This window comes from Dendrobium catenatum, unplaced genomic scaffold (assembly GCF_001605985.2).
Source record: "Dendrobium catenatum unplaced genomic scaffold, ASM160598v2 fragScaff_scaffold_1386, whole genome shotgun sequence".
Lineage (NCBI taxonomy): Eukaryota > Viridiplantae > Streptophyta > Magnoliopsida > Asparagales > Orchidaceae > Dendrobium > Dendrobium catenatum.
The window spans coordinates 72,201-95,876 of NW_021319848.1; the positions used below are offsets into that span (position 1 = coordinate 72,201).

At 33.9% G+C, this 23,676-nt stretch overlaps 1 protein-coding gene and 2 non-coding genes across 37 annotated transcripts; all 3 read left to right on the forward strand.

Annotated features, from left to right (window-relative positions):
- The first annotated feature begins 1,588 nt into the window (after positions 1-1,588).
- On the forward strand, positions 1,589-1,668 carry LOC114580897. The gene has a single exon (XR_003702573.1). It is a non-coding gene; the product is annotated as a small nucleolar RNA R12 (small nucleolar RNA).
- A 69-nt stretch (positions 1,669-1,737) lies between these two features.
- LOC114580896 lies at positions 1,738-1,819 on the forward strand. Its single transcript, XR_003702572.1, has one exon. It is a non-coding gene; the product is annotated as a small nucleolar RNA SNORD24 (small nucleolar RNA).
- A 3,485-nt stretch (positions 1,820-5,304) lies between these two features.
- Positions 5,305-23,071, forward strand: LOC110095545. Of its 35 annotated transcripts, none has more exons than XR_003702559.1 (9): positions 5,305-6,353; positions 10,020-11,050; positions 11,130-11,216; positions 11,501-12,710; positions 13,583-13,821; positions 13,938-14,075; positions 14,189-14,218; positions 15,703-15,796; positions 22,761-23,071. XR_003702559.1 is itself a non-coding variant. In XM_028699759.1 (9 exons), exons 2-7 carry the CDS (start codon positions 11,002-11,004, stop codon positions 13,649-13,651), a joined length of 480 nt encoding a protein of 159 aa, XP_028555592.1. In that variant the 5' UTR covers positions 5,308-6,353; positions 10,020-11,001; the 3' UTR covers positions 13,652-13,821; positions 13,938-14,075; positions 22,761-23,071. The 35 variants fall into 35 exon arrangements, 4 of the variants coding, with proteins under 4 accessions (XP_028555592.1, XP_028555589.1, XP_028555590.1 ...); XM_028699759.1 differs by lacking the exons at positions 14,189-14,218; positions 15,703-15,796 and having other exon boundaries at positions 5,308-6,353; positions 11,501-11,508; positions 11,594-11,671; positions 11,819-12,007; XR_003702568.1 differs by lacking the exons at positions 14,189-14,218; positions 15,703-15,796 and having other exon boundaries at positions 5,315-6,353; positions 11,501-11,671; positions 12,421-12,517; positions 12,611-12,710.
- Positions 23,072-23,676: the final 605 nt, after the last annotated feature.

Consider the following 23,676-nt stretch of genomic DNA (forward strand, 5'->3'; position numbering starts at 1 on the left):
AGTAAGTATGAGAGTCGCCTTCAACTAGTTTCATTAATTAAATAAAATGAGTGTAAGTGTTATAAAAAGTATAATTAAGAAGATTTTTTTACATTATAAATCTATACTAATATATAAAACGACCTATGCCCTTAGCCAAATCAACGGCACACATAGCTTAATCACGTCGCATTCCCATCGCAACCCTTCGTATTCCCACCATTCCACATTCTTATTCTTCTGTTTCGCCCTAAGGGGTTGTTCTTCTATGTTGATGCATATTTGTTGTCTTGCCAAAGTGGTTATTACATGGATTATGAAAAATTCCTTTGTGAATTGTTTAGAGAGCTATGATCGAATAGGTGTATAAATCATGGCTTTTATGATGACTTGTTTTGTGTGATCTTACAACTATTGCACACCAAGTGTTTGGTGAAATGTTGTTTAGGAAAGTTTGTGATATATGGTTGGGTGCCTTTATGTTGCCATCTTCATTAATATTGTTGCTACTATGAAAGCTCATTCCCATTTAGTCGCTCGCTCATTTGTTCTTTTTGTTAGATATTCTACAATACGATGGATTAGAAACATCTAATTGTGACAAGTTTGTTATCACTTTGTCGCCGCTTGTTGATTTCTAAGGCTTTGAAGGTTTTCTTTTTTTGTTTATGCATATTGTGTTGAAATTTATTTGGAGTGTTAAACTATGGTCATATTCCCCACCTCTTTGCCTAGTGAATAGACCAAGTGGCGGCATGAAAATTCAAGTTCGAGAGACATGCTTCTTCTAAGAAATATGAGAAGAGAGATGCATATTTGTGCGGGCTTTCGATAGTACTTGTTTTGTCCCTTTTCTTTTTCTCTTTGGGTGTGGTTTTGACGATGAAAAGATTATGAGCTATTTTGCGCTTCGTTCCCCATGAATTTTGGCATTGTCGGTGTTTCTTTATGCTTATGAAGTTTTATCATTTCTTAAGTTGGCATGCAATGAGAAAGGTTGGAAACTTGTTGGCAAGTTTTAAGAGCTATTTTATATCGAATGATGGTTGGTGGACTTTGAGAGTTGTAGCAAAGTGCTTTGTGATAAAAAAAAAACTCACCATGCTATAAGTATTTCATTTGGGACGAGTGAGATGAATGATTTTGCGAAGTATGGATGTGTTCCATAATGGAGCCTATGTTGTTGAAATCATTAGCTATATATATATAGAATTTGTAGAAGATCATGTTTACATATGAGTTATGTCATGCTATGTGTTATTTAAAGAAAACCTCATGTGTTCGATGCCTTTTAAAACCGACTTCATTTGCATTCTGCGATCGGGCTTTTCCTTTATAAATTATGTATTTTTTTCCAGCAAATTGTTGAGATCTAAGGCTTCTTCTATGTACGTTGTGAAACGGCCTAATATTGCAATTGCGTGCTGCTTCTATATGGACTGCAGCAAGCAATCTATCGTTAGGCAATAAGGATTTCCTGCCTTTAGCTCTGATTATCCTCTGTGCTTAGTAGGATTTTTCGGTGACAAGGCAGGTATATCCTGCAAATAAATTTACTTCTTCGTTTATTAGACATTATGATGACTTATTTTCCACTGGTTTTGGCATGGTGCTGGATGATGAAACAAATCAGACGGATTCCCATTGATTTCTACAAAATGATATCTTAACCAGCTACTTCTGACACATTATGCCTCCATTGTTTATCTTTCTTTGTTTTTTTTAGTTCTTTGTTTGGGATTATGTCGGACCCTAATGAGCCAGTGATGTGATCATTATATTTGCTACTCTTGATGGTGCCAACCATCTGATGAACATAACCACCAAGATCTCTGAGGCTTTGTTGTGATTTATTTTACTATTTTTTTTAATCTTGCCTAATGCAAAAATTGCAAAAAAAATTGAAACTTCAATCACAAGTTTGCTGTCTATTATTGTAGTATATAGTTTAATCTTAAGCCTTTTTGAGCAATAAATCACTCATTATTGAACTATAGTATTTGTAATCTGATCAATAGAATTTGAAGCCTTTGAAGTTTTTTAGGAGATTATTTACATTGACTTTTATCATTCTATTTCGGGTTGAATTCAAAATTAATTTGATGGTTCACATTAGTTTTAGCAGATGAAGTTAATGGATGTTATTGTTGGTGTTGATAGTGTTTGCAAAGTTTTATTCAAATTATAATATTTAGATATTATAATTGATTGATAATGGTTGGTAGACTCTAATTGAATGGTAGTGTTTAGGAGGTCATAGTTAATTTTTTATGTAAATTTTGGTGATTGTAGTTTAGATTGTAATTAGATGATTGTGGATGGTAGAGTGCAATTGAATTTTTTTTTTTGCAATTGAATTATCATTGAATATGATATTGTATTTGGGCAACAATGGTTAAGAGATTATTGTTAGCTCATGGTAGTTTAATAATGATGGTAGGGAGATCCTAATAAAACAAATATGGTTGATAGGAGTAGGTGTGTATATTAGTCAAGCCTACTTGTAAGCTGGGTTGTGCTTGATTAGGATGTAATGTGCTAGAAAACAACTACAAATAAAACAATCTAAATTTGATTAGATTTTGGTTTGTGCTTGATTAAGATGTAATGTGCTAGAAAACAACTACAAATAAAACAATCTAATTTGATTAAATTTTAGTTAAATAAAAGATTTGGATATACATTATAATGATCTTTGTAGTTGTTTTATTTGTAAACAAAGAAATGTATAAGGAATTGAGAGCTTCTTGGTTTGAGATGATATCAATGAATTCTTATAAAGGAAAGATCTTAAACCATTGCACTCTAAAAAGTCACGAAACTAATGCTAGGCAATTTTGGTGTTTGAATCCTCATAAATTTTCCCATCATTTGAATTATATTTTGTATCTACTGAAGCTTCTCAATATAGCTTTATTTTTAAGGTGTTTTACATCTTAGCGGATACCACAAATTAAATTAATAAAACTTGCTTCTATTTTATTTGTATTATTCAATGATGATTGATCTTCTTCAATAAAAAAATGTCAAATGAATTAAGAGATGAGACTTGAGTCAATGAGTACTGAAATACAAGCAAATAAGCAATACTTTAAAGTGTGTTAGGGCTCATTAGTGTAGTGGATTTGGATTTATAGCATGGAGAAGAATATAAGTGAGTTTTGAAGATATTTTCAAATGAAGAAGTGTTAAATATGACAATTTCATCTTCTTGTAAGAATCTCTTTTCATTATTTTCAAGAAACATAATCTTGACATAAGGGCACTCAAAAGAATAAAAGTAATGATAGTAACTTCAAAAATGATGAAACTTATATTCTGGAACATTAGACATTAGACATCTCTTAATGATAAAAAATAGACATAACTATAACTCATGAAAGTTGTTTGAGAATGGATGATGTATAAACCATAAGGTTACAAAAAAAGGACATTGATTGATGATCCTGGGAGAAAACAACATAAAGAAGGAAAACTATCATATAATAATTAGTCAATCCTTGAGAAGAGAAAAATATGGTATGAAAATTGAGAAGATTAATCCCAGGAAGGAAAGAGATACATAGAAAAAAGGAAATTAGTCTTATTGAAGGTAATGTATGTTCCCACTGAGAAAGGATGTCTATCCTAAAAAGAAGATATATATGAAATAGGGAGAAAGATGAATCCTACAGAGTAAAAGCATTATCCTATGAAAGAGATTTAAACTAGATAGTAAATTGACTGGCCTAGAGAATGGAGATTTATATCCCAAAAAATTATATTTAATTGTAAGAGAAGAAATCACTTATCCAAATAGAAGAATAATGAACCTAAGAGGCAGTAAAGTATCAAATAAAAAGGGGAGACAATATTCCTTAGTGTATAGGAGGATGAAATTAATACAAATCACATAATTATCCATCATTTTGGATTGTCTTGGTTCTTTAGCCTACTTAGCTAGGAAAGATGATCAAACTTCCGTGACAATAAAGATTGTTCTCAACACCATGAATTACATAATCCAAAAGGATCTTATAGACCAGAAGATGCAAGGAAACCTAATACTATGTTGGTAGATGGAACTTATACACCACAACCATTGGAGGATAGAAGAATAGGCTAATGATGCCTTAAAACCTAAGAATTATGCATTTTCTAGATTGTTGAAGAAACTTAAGGACTAGGACTTATGACATTATTACACCAATTACATCAGGCTTAAAACATCAGATTTACATCATTCTTGGTGACGAATGCCACTGACCCTCTTGGTTCCAAGTGAAAGAGAAGGTTGTTTAGTTAAACAAATACACCTTAGAGAAGGCTAGCTATAGAAAGGGCATGTATATGATATATTATTTTTTATCGATCATTATGAGAGTTTTCGACAACAAATAGACTCATAAGGTCAAGATATGAATTATGCATCAGCATGTCCAAGGCTAATAGGTAGCATGTTTATGTTTAATATGATAAACCCATATGCTATCATGTATTTTTTCTTGATTTAAAAGATCGATTAATTTTAATTGCATGTTTGTGAACTACAATCCTCAAATTCTATTCATCTAGATAGACAAGCAAGGTAAGTTCCATCACATAGCACTTCAAAGCAAACTATAGTTGCGCTTTTTAAATATTTTGAAATATTCAATTTTCTTTTCAAAATAAAATATGATTCTTAATGAAAATACTCTTAACTAACAAGATGAAAGGGGAACATGCTTTTTTTATATAACTTTATGAAGATAGGCTTTTATACAACAATTTTCTTGAGGTTGCATCGGTAGAAAGAAATTAGATTAACACTTGTTTTTCATCATCGCAGTCCATTCAAGGCATATAACTAGGTGCATTAGATGTAAAAATGCAGAAGGGATGCAAATTTATGTGTGATGACATACATAAAATTTGTCGTTGTAAATTTCTTCTTATGATGAGATAAATATGCTATATGTTAAACCTATCTATATTGTGTGCGCACATGAAATGTAATGCTAAAGGAGGAGGGGTAAGCTTTCTTTAACTCCTTTGTCAAGTCAAGATTCACACGAATGAGTGAAACTGGTTTGGTAAGTAAATTATGCTTTAAGCGATTAATCATAAGAATCTTTCCTTACAATGTATTTTATTCTTTTTAAAATTCAATGCATAATGTGTTCATCTCTTAATAATATATTTCTACACTTGTGTCTATTAAATATTAACTTTTTATGTGTCAAATATTAAATTTTTATTTTTACTCTAATAAAATATTGATACAAATATTTTAATTCTTTTATAGTTTACTTTTTGAGCTCAAAATCATACTTTTGTTATTTCTTTTTTTCTTTCATCTCCACTCTTTCTCCTCTGGTTTATTGACTTTTTGCTATTTATCTATTACAGAGTCTTCTCCTGTTTAATTGTTCTACTCTATCTTGATGGATGTGGTGCTAGAATGGTTTGGTGGTTGAATCATGGAGAGGCTCATTAGGCTCATTCACATTGGCTTTATGTACCTGCAAAATCAATTCACTTGGAGCAAAAGCATGAATGAGGAGCTGGAAAGGCTGCAAAAAATCCACCCCCCTTGATCCAATCTGTCGTGTTTGCTTCCAATGAAGCACATATCAAAGATCAAAACCCATCTCTCAACAAATGGCTGTCTTCTACGAGATGTCATTGATGAGGCAGATGATGTGCTCGATGAGTTTGAGTACAAGCAACTTCAGAATCAGCTGAACATAAAGGAAAGACTTATAAAATTTGGAAACGTTCTCTCTATATTGATGAAACTGGAGGTGGTAGTGAAGAAACTTGATGAAGTTTCTGTAGATGATGGTAAATTTTTTTACCTTACAGAAAATACAATGCTAGAGAAGTAGGAGCACCAACTTGAGTTGGAAAAAACACGTAAATCAAGTTCCTTGCCTAAAATGATCTGATTGGTCGAGCTAAGGATAAGGAGTTTGTTATGCTGTGTTTAAGGAAGCCATCAAATGAACAACCAACTCATATTACAGCCACAACGTTGTATAGAAACATTTCTCTTCTATCTATGGTCGGTCATGGAGGTATGGGAAAGACTAATCTGTTGCAACATGTCTATGAAGATGAAATGACGAAGGAATTAGATCTTAAAATCTGGGTTTGTGTTTCCAACAGTTTTGATGATAAAAAGTCATTAAAGATACGTTGGCATCCTATGAAGTGAAGATGTCGGATTTGGAGTCAATACACTTCAAGAGAGTTTTAAGATCAAGGTGATGTTCAAAAAAATTTTACTCATTCTGGATTGACATTTGGGAGTAGGATAAAATCAAATGGGAGAATGTGTTGACAGCTCTGGCCTATGGAAGTTTGGGAAGTAAAATTTTGATAACAAGTCAAATAGACTGATGATATCAAAGGTAATTAAAAAGAAAATGGAAATATTGAGATTATGAGGCTTGGAGGAAGTGGGTGTTTGCAACTCCTCAACTATCATACATTTGTTAATATGGGGAATCTTGATGATAATAAGAAAATAAGAGTCATCACTGGACAGATAGTTAAAGAGTTCTAAGAATCTCTGTTGGTAGCAATGGCCAGCGGCGGTGTTTTGAATTTTAGTTTTACTGAAATATATTGGATGAAAGTCTTAAACAATAATTTTGAAATTATAAAATTGGATCATAATTTTATCATACATATCTGAAGATTAAGATATACATCAAGCCTTTATCTAACTACGTGGGGTCGGCTACATGAATCCTTTTTCTCCATTGTGTCCTATTAAAAGTCAAATTCTCGTTTAAATTTAATAAAGAAAGGTCATTCCTAATATTTTCTAACCAAGTCTTTTTAGGTCTACCCCTACCTTTCTTAACATAAGTCAAATCTAATACCTCTACTCTCCTAATCGGGTCATCGGAAGACCGCCGTTTTATGTGACCAAACCATCTAAGGTGACTCTCTCTAATCTTATCTTCTACTGGAGCTACTCCAACCTTTTCACGTATATGCTCATTTCATATCTTATCTCTAAGGGTAAAGCCACTCATCCACCTGAGCATCCTCATCTCTGCTACACTTAACTTAGTATTATGCTTCTCTTTTAATGGCCAACATTCGGCACCATAAAGCATTGCATGCCTCACTACCATCTTATAGAATTTTCCCTTAAGTTTGAGGGGTATATTTCTATCACATAACAAGCCCGATGCATTCCTCCACTTCAACCATCCAACTTGAATTCTACTGATAATATCCCCATCTATTTCACCATCACTCTGAATAATAGATCCAAGATATCTAAAACGTGTACTCTTATTAATGACTTGATTGCCCAAAGTCACAATCCCCTCACTAGGTCTTTTACTACTAAAATTACACTCCATATATTCCGTTTTAGATCTACTCAAGCGAAAACCTTTAGACTCTAAGGTTGACCTCCATAATTCAAGTTTACCTTCAACTCCCTCTCTAGTCTTATCAACAAGAAGAATATCATCAGCAAAAAGCATACACCAAGGTACATCCTCTTGCAAATGTCTAGTTAGAACATCCATGACTAAAGCAAAAAGATATGGGCTTAAGGCTGATCCTTGATGTAACCCAACCGAAATAGGGAAATTCTTGGTCCATCCTTGTGTATGAACACAAGTAATAGCTCATGCATACATATCTTTAATGATTTGAATATAAGCATTATTGACTCCTTTCTTTTCAAGAACTCTCCATAGCACTTCTCTTGGAACTTTATCATATGCTTTTTCTAAATCAATAAATATAATATGTAGATCCTCCTTATTTTCTTTATATTTCTCCATCAAACCTCTTAATAAATGTATGGCTTCCATAGTCGACCTACCCGGCATGAATCCAAATTGATTTTGAGAAACATTAGTATCACGTTGCAACCTATGCTCCAAATTGATTTTGCCAAAACATCTATAGAATTATTTCAATTTTATAGATCAGTTGCTTGGAGTGGCACACTTTACCTCCTTTTTTGTACTTCTCTTTCTCAAGTTTCTTACTCTTGTTCGTATGCCAAAAGTAAAACAACTTTGTAGTAAATTGTATGGGAATGATAGAGATTTTGTCTTTCAATCTCTAGAGATGCTGTGTGTCGAAATTTTGAATGCACTGGAGAATTGGTTTGATGCGGCTATAGGGGAATATTATTGGATGTTTTTGATAGGAAATACTTGAGTTTGTAAGCAAACATATCACCAATTGGTGAAAAACAGCGAGAATAATGCGAAATCTGGGTAAAAACAGCCCAAAATAATATAATGCGGTAGGAAAATCAAAGCCAAACAATAAGGAAAACTTGATACAAGAGATCCTCAATTGGAGAGGAGGATCGTCTCACCCAAATCTCTAGACAAGAGAGTCTAGAGTCCAAGTCGCCAAGGAACCCTAATTGAGCACAAATCAAAACATAATCCTTCCTTAAACATCTCATTTCTTAATAAAAACACTTTCCTAATCTAATCTCCCTCCCAAGACCTAGCCGCCCCCTCCTTTTGAATTTGAAATCCATTAGGCTAGTTGGGGCTCACCATGTTGGCGGGCAAGAGCCAGGGTGGCGGACATGTTCCGACTCCTATAAACCTGAACAGGCTGGGCCGGTTCAGGGTGAACCGACCTAACAATTTCCATGCTTGAGAGAACTATGCCTATAAAACTGCTCAAATTTGCAAGAGTTGCCCGCTGGGCCTCCTATGCTCAAGACATTAAATGCAAATAACATTGGATGGAAAGCTTTGAACTGTTATAGCATCTCAGAGTCTGTTCCCCTTGAAGTTTTAAAAGTCATTTGCTATTCAAACATCACATCTCTTCCCCTAGCTGATGAAATTCCTGCACTCAGATGATTGGAAATTAGAGATTACCCCAATTTTGATCTCTCCCGAAGGACTACAAGAAGTGGAGACTACTGAGACTCGCCAGCTCATTATAAGTGAACTTGATATTATTAATGATCCATCTGTTTTGCTAATGACACCATTAAGAACTCCATCTGAAAGTTAACAATTGAGGATAAAAATGAGCTGGTTTAGTTTCCAATTGAGGTGGAGCAGTGGTTTTTGCTAGTTAGCTCATCTATTTGTGAGTTAAACTTTAGAAGGATAAAATCCCTACAATCTCTCCCTTATTGGAATGTCTTTCTTCACTTAAGGTTTTACACGTATAATATGTTGCTGAATTCCAAAAGTTGCCAAACATCCCTACCTCTTTGGAACGATTAGTACTTATCCAACTCAAATTATTATAGATCCAACCTTCTTGCCTATCTTTCTCCTATTCATCACCTCAAAAACTTTTCATTTGTGAAGTTCCTCAGCTGCAAGTATTACCATACCTTCCTTTTGCATCTAGAATCTCTTGGTAGCTTGGATTGCCCACCTACTTGCCGTTATAGCCTTTCCTCTTTTCATGAACTTCACATTAGTTTTGTTCCTCCGATACGAGCATTGCCTACTCTACCTCTTTTGTGTGAACTAAATTTTGGTCACCTTGCAAACCTGCATTGCCTGCCTTCTATTCTTCCTAGTATTTTTTCTCTAAAAAAAACTAAGAATCAATATGGTTCCAAAGATTCGAGAATTTTCAGACCTCCCTTCCTCTGTGTTTTTTGCATCTAGAATCTCTTGGTAGCCTGGATTGCCCGCCTTCTTGCCTTTCTAGCCTTTCTTCTTTTTTTGAACATCACATTAATTTTGTTCCTCGGATCTGAACATTACCTACCGTACCTCTTTTGCGTTAACTAAATTTAGCTCACCTTGCAAACCTGTATTGATTGCCTTCTAATCTTCCTAGTCTTTTTCCTCTCTAAAAATTTAAGAATCTATATGGTTCAAAAGATCCGAGAATTCTGATCTAATTTTATACTTCAAAAATTACTATTTAAGATTTTCATCTAATATATTTCAGTGGAGTTAGAATTTAAAATGCCACCGATGACTCTTTGCTGCCAATGGAGATCCTACGAGCTTTTAACTATCTATCTAGCGATTACTCTTAATCCAGACCTCTCCCACTCCGTGGAAAATATGATCATCTACAATTGTCGTCCATAATTGCAGAAGTGTTATCAAATGATTTCAAGTTTTGACCGGCACAAGATTGTTGACATTCCTCATTTTCATATTTCTACAAAGTAAGTTCTTACAAATTTATTAAAGCTTTTTCACTTATTAATTTAGTCAATTTTATTTTTGTGTTTGCAGATGGTATATTGTGAGGCTTTTTTCATGCTCCAACTATGACTTCTAGAAAGACAATCTAAGCACTGCTCCAATGTCATCATTCATAAGACCTGACACAACTTATTTACTAAAGTTTTCATACTTTTTGTGAGATTTGCTTCTTGATACATAGGAATTGAAAAGAAACAAAAGGCAGAAGTGAATTTATTTAAAGTTCTCTTACTTTCTAGAAATAGTCTAGTGGCAAAAGGTGTTATGTGGTGAATTCTTTTCAATGGATTTTATCATGTTGCCATTTACTGTTTTGATGATTCATGAATGAAATTCTATGTATATCTTCTAGTTTTGTTGATTTTGCTTGTTTTCATACTAAGTGTCATTTTGATTCTAGGATTACTCTATTGGTTAGTTTTTCTGGTCTCACAAATTTTACACTAAGTTGTAATCCTCTTTGTGGATGCTAGGAACTACTAAATCATTTAATGTTTTATATTTCTATTGGCCTTGCAATGTGGAAGTTGTTCATATTTTTGCTATATCTATACTACTTAAAAGTGTGACTTATGCATTGAGAATCTTAATCATTCTTTTTTTCAATTAAAAAAATCTTCACCATTTGATTTGCACCTTTTCAAATCCTGTTCTTATGCTTAGCTATTAAGTTTGCTAATTCTTATTCGGCTTCATGTTGAGAATAGTTTTGAAAGAGTTGAAGTTTCTTAGCAAGTTGTTCTTGTCGGATCGTAGTCACAACGGGAGCTCTCCACGTGCTTCCCATGAAGAGGAGTTTTGAAAGAGTTTTTTCTAAAAAAGCTTTACGTATTATTCTAGGGTTTAGGGAGTTTGCCGCGAATTCACGATGTTGTTTCTATTGGAATCGGAAGTCATGACTGGAGTTCGCTGCGAAGGTAACGATCTTTCTCTTTTTTCTCCTTGAACACTTCTTTGACTATTTTGAAGAATAGTTTTGAAAGAGTCACTAAAAAGCTTCTTTGCCTTCCCATGCTCCACCCCTCTCTCCTCTAGTTAAGCATGTTTCCGGGCCACCCGTTCATCTGGTGCCGTCTCCTAGAGGTAGTTATCCACTTTTTTCACCATTTCTATATATGTTTTTTTTTTTAAAAATCTTCTTTCATATTTCTACTTCATTACATGCTAGAAATTTTTCTTATTAGTGAGTTTCAGTAACTTCTTTTAAGCTTTTAGCTTCTCTCACCGACTTTGTAACTTAAAAGCATTTTCTTCTATTTTAACTTTTGGAGCTTCCATGTTGCTGGTTTCTCTAAATCTAATAACTTTTTCTTAGCAAATTATAAAGTTTTTTACTTTCATAAATCTTCTTATGTTTTTGGTTGCAGTGACGAAGGTAATTGTTGTTGTTCAACACCACCATTTGAACAAAGGACTGATCATGGAAATCACTCTCTCATCTATTGCCATTTCATGCATAGTTCTACCCATCATTTTCTTCTGGATCATCTGGCCAAAGATTCAGCTGGTTCAAGGCTTCAAAGACATCCAAAACCATGGTAATTGGTAAATCTAAACCTTTTCTGAGCTTGAATTTGTAGAAACAGTTTTTAACAATATGCTACATGTATATTACATTTGGTATAGATTATGCTACTAAAGGACTTCCCTTGGGTCCAATTTTTAGCAAGTTTAATTCGTCACAGATGATGAATAAGAAAGCATTTTTTGCAAACATCGAGTACTCATCTTTGGAGTTGGCCACAAAAAAATTTATTGAGAATAATATTTTGGAAGAAGGGAGAGTTGGCCATATTTATCAATCTTGCTTTGGAGTTCTTGCAGCTGTAATGATCTTAGATGGCTGTGGGCAGGACTATGACAGAATGTTTGATGTAAATTCGATCTCCATTTTTTTAACTATCTATATCAGTTGACTATTTTACTTTTGAACTACTAATTTAACTTGCATTTGTAGAATGAATTGGATTTTTTAGTAAGAATCGAAAACCGAAATATTGTTTCGCTTTTGGGTTATTGTATACATGGGGAAACAACATTTCTTGTCTACAAGTTGCTGCATAATGGTTCTTTGGAAACAAAATTGCATGGAACTTTCTCTTTGTTGTCTTGTAATAAAAATATAAACAGTAGAATTTTTTATCTTGAAGCAAATTTAATGTTTTGTATTTCTATTCAAGAATATTCTCATGGACCAGCTTTAACTTGGCATAAGATTCTTTCGGATTTGCCATTTACATTATAGTAATGAATCACATTTTCTATTTCCCAATTTAATGCCGAATAGAGGACTTGAAGATCTTAATGAGCACTGCTACCCTCCTGTGATTCATTGAGATTTGAAGGCATCAAATACTCTTCTTGATTTGGATTTTAATGCTAAGGTGCCTAATTCTTTTACAGTGGCATCTTACTATGTTTACATCAAATTGTAATATGAAAAATATTCTTCAACTAAGTCACTATTCTGAAACTAGATTTCAGGTTTTGGCCTTGCAGTTAGAGGTGGCCTAAATAAGGGTGCTACTGAACTTTCTAGGAAGCTATACAACACTGTACCAAAATATATTTTAGATGGTTTGTCACTTCATTACTCCTCACATGAATTGAAATTTCTTGTTCATCAATTACTCGACGCTGAGCAATTATATTTGAAATTATATTTATTTTAGGCAAGCTTATTAAGAAAAGTTATGTCTATGCATTCAGAGTAGTTCTTCTTGAGCTGCTGATTGGAAGGAGAATTGTTGAAAAAATTGCACCATCTCATTGCCAATCTCTTGTGACTTGGACATCATTTTGTGAAGTTAGGACATATAATATTGTTGCGTCCTGGAGTATTCGCGGCGGTAGAGAAATATTTAGTTTAACGTCTTAGCGTTGTACGAAAATCCGGCACGCAATCAGATAAGAAGAGAGGGTCTAGCATTTATGAGACACCAAGTTTTGCGATGCCGTATCAAATATATGATTAGTTTTTAACTTTTTATTTTAATCAATTATTTATCATGATATATAATATTGCATCATTCATGCTGCAAGTTATGCTGCAATTGACAAACCAATTTAAACCTCCAACTATTGTATCATTTGATTAGGGATATAATGGACCTAAAATATCTGTACCAAGCAAGTTTCGTCTTATGATGTCTCTTCTTTTTTTTTTTCTATAAGATTTTAGGTTTTACCATAAACACGTGGTTGCTTATAAATAGAGCCATGTTTTAGAAATAATAATATAAAAATAAAATCATTTTTTAGGAAATCTTTATAAATTTTGAACTTAATGTTTGTGTTTAAAAACGTTAAACTAAATGATGCCAAATATATACTATTATATAAGTGTGGCTTATGATTCTTCTTATAAATTCCTGATCGATCTTCTTTTTTAATTAAAAAAATCGTCACTATTTGATTTGTGCCTTTTCATATCCCATTCCTGTGCTTAGCTATTAAGCCTGCAAATTCTTATTCGACTTTGCGTGCAAAAGAGTTCTGAAAGAGTTGAAGTTTCATAGCAAGGTATTCTTGTTGGATCGTAGTCACAAATGGAACTCTCAGTGAAGAAGAGTTTTGAAAGAGTATCCAAAGAAGCTTTACGTGTTATTCTAGGGTTTAGGGAATTCACAGTGAAGTCACGACGTTGTTTCTGTCGGATCGGAAGTCATGATGGTAGTTTGCTGCGAAGGTACTGATCTTTCTCTCTTTTTTTCCTTGCACACTTCTTCGGCTATTCTAAAGAATAGTTTTGAAATAATTGCTAAAGAGCTTCTTCGCCTTCTTCCATAATGTTCTTCTTGTTAGATTGGAATTCATAATGGGAGCTCATCGGGTGCTCACATCAAGAAGAGTTTTGAAATTATTGCTAAAGATGATTCTTCACCTTCTTTTATGATGTTCTTCCTTTCAGATTGGAAGTCACCACGAGAACTCACCTCTAAGGTAATGATTTTTTTCTCCTTGTGTTTTTCTTTCTTGTTTCGGATGATATTATTTTGGTTTGTTTTGTTGTTTGCAATTACTGATAGCTTATATGTGCTTTGCATTTTACATAGGAAGCAAATACCTTCCCATGATTGATAAAGGTAGGTTTTACCTCTTGCACTTTTATCCCTCAAATGCAATGCAACTACCATTGAGCTATGTATTGGGTTTTATTTTAAGGTTTATAAAATTTTACTGGAGACAACCAAATGAACGCCTAGAGCTAAGGTGGAGAACATAATTTTTTTTTGTCAATACAGTTTAGAAGTGTGAACAAGAAATTAATGAATTATGTTGTATTACATCCCAAAAAAGAAAAAAAAAGTCATATTGAATTTCATCTGTCATTTTCTTAGCTCTCTGCCTATTTATATATAAGTTTTTTCTATGTCCAGTGATGGAGTGCTTTAGCTGAACAAGTTACTGTTGGAGTACCACCCAAAGCTTAAGCTTGTTCTAGAAAGAAATGTGTGAATTTTATAAGTTAGAACATTTGGTTACTTTTTTGTACTTAAAATTCTTTAATTTATCTTGTTTTGTAACATGAATTTTACTTGATATATCTACTTTTTTCCTTCTGGTAATAAAGACTCACCCCCATCATCAAATGGGACAAAGGAAAGGCCCTAGAGTTCTTGTTGGAGTCTCTTGGTATGCGGTAGTTTTACCTTAAAGACACATTACTTCTAGGGCTGTCAAAATCGGGTCATGGGTTAGGTTCGGGTCCAACCGAAAATTGACCTGTCATTAGTTATCGACCTGAATCCGACCAATTTTTAAAACAAGTCACTTTCTTGGACTCGATCCTGACTTGCTTCTGACTTGGGTCAACCTGACACAACCCTCCAACTCGTCGTCATCTTTACTTCTAATCCAACAAAAAATTGCGAGCTGCCGCTGACCCGATCGGAAGGAATGTCCTCGAAGGAGGCGTTGGTTGCCTTTGCAAATTGCAACGAGCGAGGCAGCTCCCGTCCTCCAAAGTCCTGTTGTTGTCGTTACTTTCGATCCAACAAAAAGAATGTCATTGAGCAGTTGTGACCTCTGACTCCACAATACATAGCCGAGCAGTAGTGACTTATGAGTTCCGATCTATCTACACCGTGTGATCAACCCGTGGAAGACCAGCATCATGCGATCAGCTAGTTCCACACCTGTGCGTATGAACTCATTCATTATGCCTATGCCTGTCCGACCTCAACATCGCTCGACTACACACGATTGTCCGGCCTTCTACACACTCATCTTCGAGCAAGGCTTCCTAACATGTTGAACCCATGTTTCAGGGTCAAAATCGGGTCATAACCAAGTCAAAATCGGGTCAAAACTAGGTTGACCTGATCCCGACCCCGGAATTTAAAACTAGTAAAAAATTGGGACCCGAACCCAACCTGTACCTAAAACTGGTTGACCCTAACCCAAAAAATTCGGGTCGGGTTTTCAGGTCATGTCAATTTTTGACATTCCTAATTACATCAAGTCATTTTCTCATTTTTGTTTCTTAATCTTCATTTATGTTAAGCAGAGTGTTGTTTTAGGTATATTGGCGGTTTGTGGTTAAAAGTTTAATGATTTTTCTATGTAGGATATGCCAACTGCAAAGATGTGTTCCCTATTTATATCCGTGATGATTGAACTGATGAAGATGCTTTCAAGTTTTTTTTTTTGTGAATATAACAGTAAGAAATTGTTCAATCTTATATTATTCAACTTTATCTCATTCATTTTTGGCATTTAAATGAGAAACTTTACAAAAATAATCCTGTTTTCTTCTTCTTTTGCAAAATATTTTTCAGGGTTAAAACTTCATTTTTTTTCAATTCTACTATAATTTATTATAATTTATTAATAAATCATTTTCATTAGGTTCTGTTCATATAATATATCATTTAAATATAAATCATTTTTCCTTAATATTTGATACATATTTTCTTATGAATTCCTGCATGGTAATACAAAACCGGTAAATAAAATGATTTGATGACAACAAATCATTTATTAGATAATGTCTATTTCATTCTACATTGTACTGTGATAACTGATAAATGATGATGATTAATGACCATTAATCATGAATGTTTTTTATGTTTTGATGTTAGATTCTGAGAGACGGGGGATAGGGCTTTGACATTCTTATTTCTAAGATCCCAAAGAAAACAAAAACTTCTTACTTTCTTCAAGAGGCTTTTGAGGCAAATTTTAACTAACATCAGATCTTTAACTATTTTCTTTTCCACCATTAAACTCTCTGATTTGGATTATTACTTATCAAAAGTTGAAATTTGTTCAATTATGTTGTGGGCTTGCTTTTTAACATATGTTTATCATAGTTAATAAAATTTTTTAAAGCGTATGTCCTCATCAGTTTGATTTATCAAATTATTGAGTCTGATTTATAGGATAAGCTTTCATAACTGATCTCTTGTCCCATCTTCATTTACTCTTATAATTTTTATTGGTAGTTTATTGACCCCTTTGAGCAATTGGGGTCATTACTTTTACCTACTTTAGATATTTCATTTTCATGTACTATTATAGATATTTGCATCTATTTTTTTTCTAACCTATTTGTATAATTTCATATTAGATACTTTATAATAAAGATTATTTTTTATTTGGATGCGCAATTCATAATGATTTAAGAGATCTGATTTAATGATAATAAATTGTTTTAATTAGTCGTTATCATAGATCGTCATTTTCTCAAAGAATGTTCGACTTGGTTTCTAATTTATGCATATTACAAAGTGTATTTGGCATCATTATAAGTGACTAATAAGATCATAGAGTTGGCTAGGTGATGAGCCTTATAACTTTTTTGGGACGGTGATGCTTCAGTGAACTCTGTTTATTTGTTTTCAAAAAATATTGAGCACATTATATTGCAAGGCATATCAATTTACCTCATGACTATTCAAGGATAGGTACTTGTGCTCTCAATGAAGATGGAATATGCAAATTATTCTTATTTCATATTCATTTTTCTTTGATATTTGGTGTTTTTATGTGTTCCATATTTAGTAGTACTCAATTCACAACATATTTATACCAAGATTCTTTGAATTAATTCTTATGCCAATAACTATAACATAGACATAGATGAACCTGAAAGGCATGAACTTTTTTATATAAAATTGGCAATCAATTGCACAACTGGTATGTGTGTATGATAATGATTTCCCATGGAGCACGGGCGGATGGGTCCTTACATGAGCTTGACATATTCATCTGTTAGGTGATGACACATCACCATGCTTCGGCTGGAACATTATGTCATGGTTGCTATGACTTTGATACATGTTTTTAATATTTACATGAATGGATATGCATTAAAAAATAATTTTTTATAAAAAGTAAATTTTTACTATTTATTAAAACTCTATCAATTATAGACGTCTTATTAATATCTATTACGTCAAAAAACTTATTTGGCACTAAATAATATTGTGCTTTTCTTTCCCGGCGCTAAATATCCATTAAGCCTTATTTGGATCGTGCATCTTTCCTTTGGAGAGCTAGGTAAAGTGAAAACTAGCACCCTTGTGTTTTTTTCATCCTCCCAATCGAATGCCTAATGTCGAACCATCACTCTAGGTAAAGGAGAACCTTATGGTTTCTTCCTCTCGCACCCCTATTATTGCCGCACCAGTAAACCTTCTTCAATATGCCTTGCAGTTTTGAAACATCCAAGGGGCGGATTATGTTTATTACTAATAGGATGTTGTGTTTTGAGATACATTAATCTGGAGGTAATTGGTTTATTTGCAATAGAATGGCTAAGTTTAAATATATGAAAATCTTGATAAAAAAGAGCTATAGCTTTTAGTGTAGGTGTCTGGTATTAGATGGCTATCTGTGTTAACATTGATCAATTTATTAATATGCTCTGCTAGGTTACTGATGGACCGGTTCACCCGGTCCATCCTAGACCCGTGTGGGTCTATGGGAGGCGGGCGGACCGGCTGGACAAAAAGGGGCCCACCCACTTAAGTGGGGGTAATTTGGGGATGTGAGGGACTTTTGGATTGTATGAAGGGGGCCATTAGGGTTTAGTTGGAGGCATTATGAAAAGTGTATTCTCTTTCTAGTTTTCTTCTTCTAGTTTCCTTTTTGTTCTTTTCTAGGGTTTTCTTGTGGGAGATCTTGTCCTTCTCGAAGTGGACAAACTTATCTTGTTTTCTCTTGGCTTTCTAATGCAAAGGTTCTTGCTTTTCATCTCAACCCTCTTGTGATTGTTTCTCTTTGCTTTTGGTGGAGAAATTCCTCATTTTTGGGGGAAATTAGGGCAAAACCGAAATTGTGGAACCCTAGGGCGTATCAGTTACATGGGTTGGATCTTCAATTGTTCAATTGTTTGATGCATGCTTTGTAGAATCTGATATCTAATACTAATTTTAGTGATAGTGGAACTAACTAAATGGTTATAGTGTCCATGATACTTAGAGGATACATATTTCTTGTCTGTGTTCAAACCTCTAACATTAGCTTGTAAGTTTCTCTGTTATCAGAATTATTTTTTCAAAATAATTGATAGCAGGTTGAACGGTTGTTCTCTTTAGCTCTGTAATGTGTGTAATCCATTTTCCCCTAGAAAGTCTTAAACCTATTATCATGTTATTAAATTTTTTAAAGTTATGTAATAGTAGTTTTGTTACACGGAAGTATGGATTTCTTCCCTGAAACTATTTTACTGTTGCTGAATGAAATCAGTGAAACAGTTTATGGAAAGCTCAAGGTTTGAAATTCCTCATAAAAGTGCTTTTGTCATTTTAATGAAGATGATAGGAAACACTTGTATATCTCAAGTAATTCCTATCAATATTTGAAAAATAGAGATAATTCTTCAAAAAAATCCACACAAAACTAGGAAAATAGTAGATAATTTGTATTATTTGATGAAATGAAAACGAAAAATACCAAGATACAATTGATCCTCTATTCGAGAGAAGGATCTATCTCTCCCAATTCTCTAGACGTCGTTAGAGCCCAAAACCTAAGAGAGATATCAAATTTTAGCTAAATTCAAGATGCTCTAATCTTAGAAAAACGAAGTATATTAAATTCATACAATCCAAAAGAAAATCTTTAAACAACCCCTACTTTAAAATTTCCCTCCTAAATCCTTCCTAATCAGGTTTTTTGGATTTTGCGGCTTGAGCGGCAAAGTAGGTAGAAATTCTCCGCTTCTGTTACCCGCGAGCTGGTTCCGTATGGACCGGTCAATGGGCCCGTCTAACAATACTCCCTTCCTAAAGACCCACCTTGTTCGCAAGGTGGGACGACAACACCCTCAATTCCCTCATCATCACAAACGATGAGAACCTGAGGACTTTGGTCCTTACATCTTTGCCATGGTGTATACCTCTCCTCACATTTGAAACAGAGCCCCTTATCTCTCTTCCAGGTGTTGGCTCCTTTGATGCTAAAAAGGTGGTGGTCATTTTGTACGTGTCTCCTGAGCTGCTTCCTTCCATCCCTTTTCCAGGTACCTTTGATCCTCCACCAATTGAGCTAGCTCCATAGCTTCTCCCAAGTCACGAGACCTCGTCACTCTAATTGCCTCCCGGATATCTAGTTTCAGTCCCTTCATGAAGTTCCCCTTTACCACGGTATCAGAAAGACGGTCCAATCAGCTAGTAAGGTACTCGAACTTCCTAGTACTCTATCACTGAATCATCTGGTGTCAAGGCAAAGAATTGCTCGTAGAAGTCTCCTCCACCTCCGTATGAGTCGTTGCATTTCCCTCAATTGGTACCAAGCCAAAGCCTTCTCTTCCAAACATAGGTTAGCAGCTGTTAGTCTCTCCTTCTCTGTCAACCTATTGATAATAAAGTATATTTACACCTTGTAGATCCACCCATGTTCATCCTCTCCCTAAAAAATAGGCATTTTCAGTTTTCTCACTCTCATGTCTCCTCCGTCAACCCTACTTCCTCCAATATTTCCCATTCCCCATGGGGGTGGTTTCCCCCAATTGTGCCAATAATCCTTCCATTCGCATCCAAACCTTTCATCTCAAGCCCACATTCTCTTCAAATTCAGCTCCCCTTCGATCATATTCAACCCCCTCTCCTTTCAAATTCGACATCCCTTCAATCATAATCAAGTCCTCACCTTTCTAATTCAGCCCTTCTTTCAAATTCAACACTCCACTCATGCCCAACCCCCTCACGCCTCTCCACATACCCTCTACCCGACTCCTCCCTAGAAATAGGCCTATGTTCCTTCCGAAATTTCAACCCGATTTTCCCTTCGTCTAATTGGCTTAGGGTTTTCCCCACTTCCCTGGCTGTTAGTGACTTCCCTCACCTCCTACGACTTTTTTTTAGTTTGGCCCTCGAGCACTTTCTTTAACATCTCCTCCATGAAGGAAAAATTCGAATCGATCTTATCATGTGTGACTGAAATATCTTTCGTTAAATATAAAATTTGAGTTTGGAGATTTGAAATTTCATATTTCGTTTGTCCGATCTCCCCTTCCAATACTTCTACTGTTCTTCCCGCCATATGTCCATGGTTCTTTGTAGGCTCAAAAATCCGGATTTCCCCCCTAAAAATTGCAAAAAACTTGATCCAAAGTAGAAAAAATTGCTGCTAGAATTATCTAAAAACAGCCTGGAAACCGCTTTGATATCAATTTGATAGGAAATACTTGTAGATCTCAAGTAATTCCTATCAATCTTTGAAAAACAACGAGATATCTCCACAAAAATCAACACAAAATTAGGAAAACAATATATAATTTGTATTATTTGATGAAATGGAAACGGAAAATGCCAATATAAAATTGATCCTCTATTCGAGAAGAGGATCTATCTCTCACAATTTTCTAGATGCCGCTAGAGCCCAAAACCTAATAGAGATATCAAATTTCAGCCAAATTCAAGATGCCATAATCTTAGGAAAACAACCTATTTAATGCATACACTCCAAAAAAATCATACAATCCAAAAGGAAATATCTAAATAACCTCTACTTTCAAATTTTCCTCCTAAACTTTTTTTTTTAAATTCCCCTCATTAACTCCTAAATTCTTCCTAATAAAGTCTTTTGGTTTCTGCGGCTTGTGCGGCACGAGCAAGAGGTAGAAATTCTCCACCTTTGTTACCTGTGAGCCGGTCCTGTATGGAACGGTTGGACCTGTCCAGTGGACCGGTCTAACAGAAGATGTATTGGACAGCCCATAATTTTTTCATCATTATTTCTTGCAGCAAATCATTCTCCTGTCTTGTTTTGATGGGCGATTCAATAATTTGATAAAAGGTAAATGAATTAAGTAAAGAAACCTCATTTTTCCTAGGAATTCTTTTATTGACAAACCAAAACGAAAAAAGTTGCTATCACACTAAATAATTAGTTAGCATAGGAAGATTAAGTGGAGAATTATAAATGACAGAGTGTTGGTTTAGTGATTGTCTTTAATGTTCAAACTGAATGAATTCTAAAAACCTTGTTGATTTTAGAAGACTTGCACTTCTTGCTGTGCGTATGGTAAATAATATGGATTTGAAAATTGATTAGCTATATATACATAGAAGCTTTAATAGTTGTCATGTTTCGTGGCCATAAAATAGATAAAAAATTGATGTTTTACCTGTCAGTCTTGTTTTTTATCATGTTATGTATAAATTTTGGTAATTTAAATGATTCCTTAGCAAGGAAGTAAAACCTAAAGTTTGGTATGTAAAGAAATTGCAGAATCTTCTCATAGCATTTTTTGGTGGAAATTTCATATGTAAATTGTATCATATCTAAATTATGATGTGAAATAATATTGAATTTAAAATGAATTATACTGTAAAGAAGACATTTTAATTGACAGGCTTTGATAACAATAATCATATATATATATATATATTATAAGAATTAATGTGTTGGATGAATTGTTTATGAGCTAAAATATTAATGGTCATACTGCAACCTTTAGATTTTGCTTGGATTGATCGAAAGTGAAGGAAATGAAATGAAATGTCAAGAAAATTTTGGTTGATTATAAATCTGCAGCTATTGATTTGAGTTTTTTAAACGGAATTGAATGTTTCTCTATTAATTGCAGCAACAATAGGTTATTTTTCCTATTCATAATGTTGTTAATATGATTGTTGCTCTGCTATGGATTTTGTAATCATCCGATGTGGGGAGCAGCTACGACGGATGTTTCAGGATTTGCTTATGATTATTAGAGGAGCTAGCACTTATTCTAGCTTAAGGATTTGTTAAATATACTTATGATTATTGGAGGAGATAGCACTTATTCTAGCTTAAGGATTTGGTAAATACTTCTTTAGTATTTGAAAGGTGAGAAGTAAGGTTTCGTTTGGGACGGCTTTTTTATTGCTTCTTAAAGTAGATTTTCACCTGATATAGAAATCAAAATTTGTGTACTTGAAAACTGTTTTATGAAGCAGTAAAAAACCGTTCCAAATGAAGCCTGAATCTTCTTGTTCTTTTCTTAATTGAGGAAGCCCCTTACTTTCATTGTGCTAGCCACCTTGGGGTTTGTTAATGCTACAATCTAGTTCCAGTTCTTAATATAAATATCTATTTCTAATGTGCATGTTCTTAATTTTTATATTGAAGGACGTATGATGGTTATTATGAGATTAATTTATCTATAATCATTCTATGATCATTTTGTTGCAGATTTTTCATCCAAGTCTAAGACAAGCTGGAAATCAGTTGCAATTTAGAACTTGTGGACCTGTAGGATTTTCTTAATCACTTGTACAGTTGAGATGGCACCTATGAACATGAAGGTGATTGGAAGAACAATGATAGTATTAGATCTATATGCTGCCACAGATTTCACTGGACTCTATAATACAAATGTTATTGAAGCAGCTAAAAGCATCATACTATGCTACAGAATCACTGTGCTTGTTTATATTTCTATTTTATCAAATTTATCTTATATGTATAATGCCCTAAGTTTGTGCATTATATCATTTTTTGAAGTTTGTGAAATTATCGTAAGTGATTAAAGAGATTGAGTGGTATGTTAATATCATTCAGCCTCTTGTAGGTTTGTACAAAAGTTGGGTTGAGCTCAAATCATCATCGTCTTAAGCTTAAGTTTGATTATTTGATTGAGTTTGAGCTCAAGGTTGAGCTTAGTTTTGAGAATATAAGTCAGCTAATGAGATAGCTCATTTATAATAAAAGATAAAAAATATCTTTTATTGATGTAGTTATTATTGTTGCTTGCTAGAACATTCATAGTGGTAGAGAGATAATAGCTTAATGTCTTAGCTTTGAATGAAGCTTCAATACACATTATAATAATTCAAACATGTAAAATAAATTTATTTGAAAATATGAAAATTTTAAAATAGAGTACTTTAGCATTGATCCGGTGAGTGTTGGGGTGTTAGACCATGAATAGTATATATATATATTATATCCTTGTCTCATTGCACTGACTCTATCACTTGATTGCTAGGCTTAAGAAAAAAAGAAAGAGGGGAAGAAGAGAGGAGAGAGAAAGGGTTTTAGATCATATTTAGTAGCAATTCATGTTACTTATTCTATTATATTCATTGTAAGTGACCAATCTCCTTTA

What these genes read in the sequence shown, in the direction of transcription:
- LOC110095545 (XM_028699756.1), top strand. Translation starts at nt 11,002, where the DNA reads ATGTTGTTTCTATTGGAATCGGAAGTCATGACTGGAGTTCGCTGCGAA. An exon ending in TCTGGTGCCGTCTCCTAGAG is followed by an intron (nt 11,217 to 11,500) that starts GTAGTTATCCAC and finishes TTTTGGTTGCAG; the next exon opens with TGACGAAGGTAATTGTTGTT. An exon ending in ACTATGACAGAATGTTTGAT is followed by an intron (nt 12,008 to 13,582) that starts GTAAATTCGATC and finishes TCCTGTGCTTAG; the next exon opens with CTATTAAGCCTGCAAATTCT.